Here is an 8,034-nt window from a genome sequence, read left to right as displayed (position 1 = left end):
GTGGTAGCATTGCGCAATTGCATGCACAAACTTCGGTCGTTCGGAGTTTACGTACCATTAGGGATGGCGATCGGCTGCCTTTAATTACGCCGTCGTGTTTACTGGTCATAAATCCACAATTATTATAGCACATTAAAAAGTATGCATAACACAAATATGTGTTGTCAAGTTTCATCTTTTACATAAATGTCACGATTTGGCAATGCTACTAAAGTATTGTGTTTGTTTGTTTGTTTAATGCTTAGATTGTTTGTTTCTCAAATTTGCTATGCTCTTGTGAATTGCTCTTCATGCAATCGTTGAGCAATCACGATCTTAATTACACACATTGCGAAGCTTATTCGGTCTTGTCTTAAAAGTAAAACGATATGTTGCCCTTTTGATGTTTAGGCTGCAATGGACACATGGGACAGGATAAAGAGCTCAACGATCAGCCTCATAACTGTTGTTGCCAAGCAATCTGCTAATGGATAGAACTGGTAATCTTCCTAAGAGTACAAGAAACTCGTTATGGGATGTTGGGATTCTAAAAGGTTCACAACGTTGTGCGAACCGAAGCATAATTTCTTTGAGATTTGGCAAACACAGATTCGTAACAAACGTTAATCTCTCAAACGCCTAGAGACAAGCTTTGCCTCTATGCATTATGTATAAAGGACCATACAAGGCTAAACTAAAAAGGTCCTTCGGGCACGACAGAGTCACAAACAAAGTAGCAAGCCAAAGAGGTTACCTTCAAAGAGGTCTTAACAAGTTAAACCTCATGAGATATAGAGTATTAAACCCAAATGAAATGAAATAATGGAATTGTTGAGTGCAGTTTCCAACGTGTGAAGCATGACGCAAAGTCATGGTTTTATTGAATTATATTATGCTTCATATAGATTATACAATACGGAACTTCTGATAATGGTATGCTTAATATAGATTTTATAAAACGGAACTTATCATAATTGCTGTTCAATATACCTGAAATTATTATGTATACGTATATGTGACGTATCCATAATAGTCTACCATACATAACAATGAAACGAAAACGACCATCGAAATATACACTGAAGTAAACGCTTAAATGTATCTAAGCTGTTTTGAGAATACCCGATGAATTCAACGAACAAAGGTCGTTTGAAATTAAAAACGTTTGATTTAATATAAACACATTTGCTTTGTCTGGTTCTAAGGCACTACACGGCAGGAAGAAGATACACATGGTCCTTTAGCCATTTTGAGGTCATTTACAATAATGACAAAACTTGTAATTTGTAGTTACCGTGTGACTAGTATCGTTACCATTACAAAGATGATTGAAAAAAAACAGATGTTTTTCTTGAAGGGTCAAAGCTCTAGGTAATACCACTTCATCAAAACAGAGGATTATAATTTCCACTGGCATGAATGTAAATAACAGTGATGACTGTGTGCACGGAGATACAAGCAAGTATCCAGGATTGTTTGCCTTGGCCTGAGCCTTGGACTTACGTCACTTTATGCATCTTGTTCATCAAGATGTGGCTGCCCTGCTTCATGTATTGTACCGACGCTTTTGTCAAAAAAAAAAATGATGTTACACACACGGTGGATGGTAATAATATCAGTAATCGTCTTATGGCGTATCTCATGGACGCACCGCCATTATCTGCTTAGCATTGAAATGCAAACTTTAGGCAACTATCTATTCGACGCCAGGTGCAGAAAATCCCGCAGATAACACAGCCCGCCTCCAACCGCATTGTTTTGGATAAACACCGAACAGATGGACCGATGTTGTCATTTGTTCCATTGTTAAGAGCGATGAAAGCAGCAATGAGCAATGACATTGCAGCCCATCTGACTTCGCTTGTACAGAAATACAGAACTGGACATTGTTTTGCCTTTGCTTCTGTGACATCCAAAAGCAGCATGTCAACGTACTTGCTCTTGGTGTTAACTGCCTTTCATTGCGTTTCTGGCGGTGGTGCTGAGTCCAGCACTTCCCTGGCCAGAATGCAAGACGACCTACTTTTCAATCTCACCGAGCATCAACTAGACGGGATTGTGACGGGTGGTGTATCGAGATCAACGTGGCATCGGTGTGGTTTCATCGACTCATGCGTCGGTCGATGTGGCTCAAGTCCGAAGGACAGCGATTCGATCTTCTCAGTCCTCTTGAGAGAGGATAACCTATCTGCGTTAAGCACCAGTTTTGTGTGCTTCTGTGACTCACATTGCAAGAAGTTCAATGACTGTTGCTACGATTATACAAGTGTCTGTGACACTAAGAAAGGGGAACCGAGCAATGACAGTGGTGAAGTACAACCTCCCGAAGGTAACAATGAAAACCAGAAAGACCCGGGTAAAGAACAGCACAACGCTGAGAAACCTGTGAATTTCAACTGCCTACACATTGACGAGCTGGACAGCGGATCGCTGTGGGTGCGGGAAGAGTGTCATCACAAGTGGACAGAAAAGAGTGTCGAGTTCCTGTGCAGAAACCTGGACGCTAGGGATGACATTTCGACCTTGCTCGTACAAGGTGAGGACCGCACTACATATCGAAACGTCTTCTGCGCCGAATGCAATTTCATGAAGAAGTATGCATTTTGGATCTTAGACTCGTATTGCTACGGAGAACTTCCTGACCGAGTCGATGAAGATCCCAAAGTCTTATCCTACTATCTCCTGAACAAATGCGTCACAAAATTTCGCATTCCACTTGGCAGCAGTTTCCGACACTGTCTAGATGTCATTGACACCTGTCCTTCAGAGAATTCCCATGAATCTTGGCCTCAAGACCTGGAGAAGATGTGTACTGCTGGACATAAATCTTATGTTACGACTAATCCCTCATCAATAACATTTTGGGAGACACCGATCTACAGCAACGTTTACTGTGCTCAGTGCAACGGCATCAGCGCTGATGCACTATCATGCCCAACAAGAGAGAGGCTCCGAGATTTCTTGGTTAAGAATTCAACCAAAAACCAGGGACGAGAAGAATCGCTGAGAGGGAGTTACGAGAAACAGGTGTCACACCGCGTTGTTACGAATTACAATGCTGCCGCGATGCAGTCTCAGTGTAGTACGGTCATCTACGGACAGAACGGGATCGTCGTCCCAATCATTGATACGTGCGAAGACGGGAAAGTCTTTGATCCGTATGTCGGGAAGTGTCGGCAGCTTTACTGCGGAGATGGCTACGAGCTGGTGAAAGACATGTGTGTACCTCAGGCAGCATCGGACCTACAGGATGTGAAAACAATCTCCGAGTTGACTGAATTCCTCAGAAACGTGGTTGAAGAAATGGCTCTCTACGACGAATTCGTAGTCACGATAAAGCTCATTACCGAGACGGAAACTCGCGACAACGAGGGAGTCGACAATGTGTCCAATTCAAGCGCCATTCCGCTCATTGAAAATCTAATTTTGAACCATACATCGTTCGATGTTTACATCTCTCCAGTTTCATCAAACGGTACACAGAGTATCGAAGAGGAGGCTCATTTGTGGGAAGTGACGGTGACAATGGTTGTTGACAGTCCTTCCGGCGACGCTGATAAAATTTCTTCAGAGCACCTTCATGTCATCATGGCCATCCTAGATTTCTGCGATTCACAGGATTTACAGGTATACATCAATGACATGTGCCTGACAAGGCAACCACGTGATAATAATTGGTGGTTGGAGGATTTCATTCAGGGGAACATGACAGACCTGAACTACCTTCTCAGTCGTTGTAAAAACGGAAACCTAAGCGTCGTTGAATCTTCGGAATTTGTTCTATACTCCGATACCTCTTGCCACACGCTCTACGTCAATAGTACAGAGACCGTCTATGACTGTACAGACAACTACATATTTGGTTATGATCCTAACCAGGCTCCTGACGAACAGAATTTTGGGGCTCTTATTTGTGATCCTCTCTCACCTCTCGACCCCCACTGCGAGCGACTTCGATTAAACGAATCTGAGTATAGTATGCTTGCAAATGGCAGCGTCGTCGCTCAGGGCGGGCAAATGTTCGATGTCGGTGAATATTTTCTTTCCTCTGAGGGTCTGGAAATTTGTAACAATCATTCAAATGTTAAAAATGAGGAGTACGTCATTTTCTTTGACTTTTCGACACCTCAGATCATCATGGCGTGCACTGGGATGGCACTGTCAAGTATTTGCTTGCTCGTTACCCTGGCAACATACTTTTTATTCGATGAGTTGCGCACTCTGCCGGGCCTAAACCTGATGTCCCTCATGTTCGCCTTGTTAGCGGGAAATATACTATTTGTAGCTGGAATAACCATCACGCCGGGATCTGTGGCTTGCCAGATCACGGCAATTCTCCTTCATTATTTTTTCCTAGCTCGAGTCTTCTGGACCAACGCCGTGTTGGTCCATGCGTTCCGCACGTTCGGACCGAAAGTCCACAAAAGTGTGAATCGTTCTCTCAGCGTCTTACAGCGACAGAATTCGCGCTCACGCCTTGTAGCGCACGTTCCCTACGCTGTGTATGCCTGGGGAACTCCGCTGGTTTTCATCATCCTCGGGACTGTGTGGAATCAGTGCGCCTGTGGACCTTTCCCAGTTTACTACGGTGTTTATTTCAGCTGTTGGATAGCTGATCCGAAAGCTTTTACCTACCTTTTCTTGATCCCCCTTTCCATTTTCATTGTCATGAATGCTGCCCTGTATATTCCAACGGTGTGCAATATGACGAGAGTCACCAAGTCGGGACTTCGAAAAGGAAATGACGTAGAGGTGAACAGGACACGATGCAAGTTAAGCATCTATGCTAAATTGTCCACAGCTACAGGTTTCTGCTGGTTTCTCGGAGTTACCGCAGTGCTCATCAATGCAGATTTTCTCTGGTATATTTTCATTTTATTCTTGAGCTTGGAGGGATTTTTCATATTTTACTCCTTTTTCTGTACAAGAAGGGTAAAAAACCTCTATACAAAGCGATTTCCCACGAGATCACACGGTACTCGATCAAGTCAGACAAAGGAAAAGCACAGTGAAATCTTTGCTATCTCGAGGTATAGTAACGAGAGGAAACTGTCGCAGAGTCAACATGAACATTACAGACCATTCAACGTGTAATGCTTTCTATTAACACCAAGACAAAATGACTGGGCTATTTCCTTGAAAGTTTACCCTCGATGATGTTTTTTTATTTCTTTTTAAATTTTTATCATGCCAGAATTAGATAACAGCGATGCTGTACATATCATTAATCTTATATTTTCTATATGTATTGACACTTGTATCAAGCGTAATTTAAATGATTACATGAACTGGGCCGTTGCCATGGACCCCTCCCTTTGAGGAAATAATTACAAAATAAAGTATATTCTTGTGAGAGGGGCCTATTTGGCAGAGTCAAGTCACAAATCAGGTAGCTGATTTATGTCTACTGAATGGGAGCGGGCTTTCTCATTAGGAAGCAACTGATGAGATTGACCTTTACGAGGCAGGTTGAATATTCATATGGATCCTCGTAGTGTTATGATAGCATTATCAAGGTATCAACATAAATCTTATATATACATATATATATATATATATATTCAGCTTTAACTGCGGTATATGAATGTATATATAATGATATACCTGTTGAACATATAAAGCGTTTGATCGCAAAAAAAAGAAATTGAATTATAAAAATATTTCTAATCATAATTTCAGGAACATTCCTTGTTATGGCAGCGAGTGATATATCACCACAAAGTTTTTATTTTACTCTATCTATCACTTTAAAATGTTTATAAAGATGTCACCTAACCCGTTTGCAATCGAATTATTCATAATGCGTCAGTATGTCACTCTGACCTGTAGTTCAATCCTATCTGTTTGTAGTATATTTGTCCATCCTATATATATATATGTATATATGATATATATATTGATATATATATATATATATATATTTCTGTGACGCAAGCACAAGATTAATATGAGCCATACAGGGAAAACTGCTGCTAAGAGACAAGGTTTGTTAGGTCCGCAGTTACGGGGGGGGGGGGGAGGATTTCAAATCTGGTAATTTTGCAGAATTTCAACGTCTAGTGGGAAACGCAACGGCTACAGTATTCAGCGAACCTACTCCCACACAAGAAAATTAGTCGCCTGTCTTCGGAAGATGAAGAAAATAATTGAAAGACTCAAGGCACGTGACCTCGGTATTTCCCAGCTTGCATTTGATTGAATATTGAAGTAAATGAAGTAGGCTATACCCTCTATATCTCTTGGATAGAATGATAGAATGGTTTTCATACGTTGTTTCTTTTCTTTCTTTCTTTTTGTTTTTGGTATCACCATAGCCAACTTTTGTAGGCCTGTATCTCTGACATATTTCTATTCACGGCCTCCTATCTCTATGGCTAATGATAATCTACGTGGGGTTGATTATTAACTGCAAGCAACTGCTCTGCACCTCCGTCTTGTCAAACATATGTCTGAAATGTACTGTATTTACACTTGTACAGTGTAAATATGGAGCACATCATTATGTTCCATATGAATTCATCGTGCTTTTGCGAAAAGATCCTTCACTGAATCCCCTTTCTGAGGACCAAACTTTATTACCACTTCTTTCAGAGCTAAATATTGCCAAATTCAAGGATCATCATGCGTATTTTGCTCTGCAGAGATGACTTGAGGTTGCAACAAGCCGTGCTTGAACAGACTATGGTTCAGTCCCATTAAATCAACAGGGGTGAATGAACCCATTATGTAGATACTGTACGCGTTGGTGTGTGTGCTCGTGAATGATCAACTTGTGTGGTGAAATGGAAATGCCGTTGTAGGAACTCTAGATTCCCGGTACTAAAAATACTAATATTATTTCATTATTAGCTGTCAGATGAAAAAGAATGGCTTCCATGTTCATGCATTCTGTCCCTCCAGTAAGCACACGCACGGTTCTCCCGATTCCCGTACAATGGACGAGTCCGCTCCTTCCCATATTATGCTCGAGTGCACTCGGCTGTTGGCTCTCGGCGACTACGTGCACTCTGGTCTGTCAACCCTAAATGCGCGAAATCGTGCGAAAGTTTTCCATATGTATGATAAACTACAGTATCTATCCTGAAGTTGGCAGATCACACATTAATTAAAAAAGGAACAATAGCTATGTAAACTTCACTTGTAATAAATTCAGAACGGGATGTGAGTTTGATTTCTGACTTCAGCACAAAGCAAGCACTCTTGCAACAAGATTAGAATTCTATTCCCTTTTGGGGGGTCCAAATTCTATGAGGTATTAACGGAGGGAAAGTTATGAATCAATCAAACACAAAATTCCATATACAATGTATTGACAAACAGCTATCGACCTAAAACGACAAACCTGTCTCAGCGTCCTTAAAATACTATTCACAAAATAGACATAATGGATACACACTGCTCAATGAACATAGTAGATGCTGAAATGTCTTACTGATGAAATGACAGCTGCTAACCCATTGAGGACGGGCTGATTTTGCTACAACACTCATTTTCCATAGACACCTGCCCGAGTATACTCAGGACACATCCTCAGCATATAAAAGCCTAAAAATTTCCTAGATGCAACTAAAACTCCCTGTGATTGACTGTAATGAAGAATTCCAGTACCCCCAGTGCTAATAGTGTTGATGTTTCACTTTAATAACTCACGTAAAATCATCTTGGAGTGTGGCTTATAGCAGTTAAAAAAAAACAAAACAGACACTGTGGTAACTACAAACATATACTGATATATTGTCATGCACATGTTGTGGCAGAGCGCCACCTTGGTTGAAAGGCTCTTGGTAAACAGGACACCTTAGTTATATAACATTGTTATCTGCATCTCAAGTTTCAAGTATGATTTTGTGGAGTGAATGAAGACAGAACCACTCAGCAATTACAGACACTAAAATGCCTCCTCCACATGTATGCACTATGCCCAGTATTCTTTAAAAACCAAAAACAAAAACATGTTTCTTGGGATCCAGTATCTACATTTTATGAATAATTACTAAATAAAAGCAATGAATGATAAATCTCTGGACTTGGGCCAGAGATCAACCTGGAGAGTCG

At 41.1% G+C, this 8,034-nt stretch overlaps 1 protein-coding gene across 1 annotated transcript; it reads left to right on the top strand.

The window, feature by feature from the left end:
- The first annotated feature begins 1,902 nt into the window (after positions 1–1,902).
- On the top strand, positions 1,903–5,073 carry LOC139715113 (uncharacterized). Its single transcript, XM_071626728.1, has one exon. The coding sequence runs from the start codon at positions 1,903–1,905 to the stop codon at positions 5,071–5,073; it is 3,171 nt and encodes a 1,056-aa protein (XP_071482829.1).
- The last annotated feature ends 2,961 nt before the right edge of the window (positions 5,074–8,034 follow it).

Source organism: Diadema antillarum, unplaced genomic scaffold, assembly GCF_040938485.1.
Source record: "Diadema antillarum isolate AM-2024a unplaced genomic scaffold, OU_Dant_1.0 seq00002815_RagTag, whole genome shotgun sequence".
Classification (NCBI taxonomy): Eukaryota; Metazoa; Echinodermata; class Echinoidea; order Diadematoida; family Diadematidae; genus Diadema; species Diadema antillarum.
The sequence above is the reverse complement of the archived record's forward strand: the minus strand, read 5'-3'. Positions and strand labels throughout refer to the sequence as shown.

Coding starts and splice junctions, on each gene's coding strand:
- LOC139715113 (XM_071626728.1), top strand. CDS start 1,903: ATGTCAACGTACTTGCTCTTGGTGTTAACTGCCTTTCATTGCGTTTCT.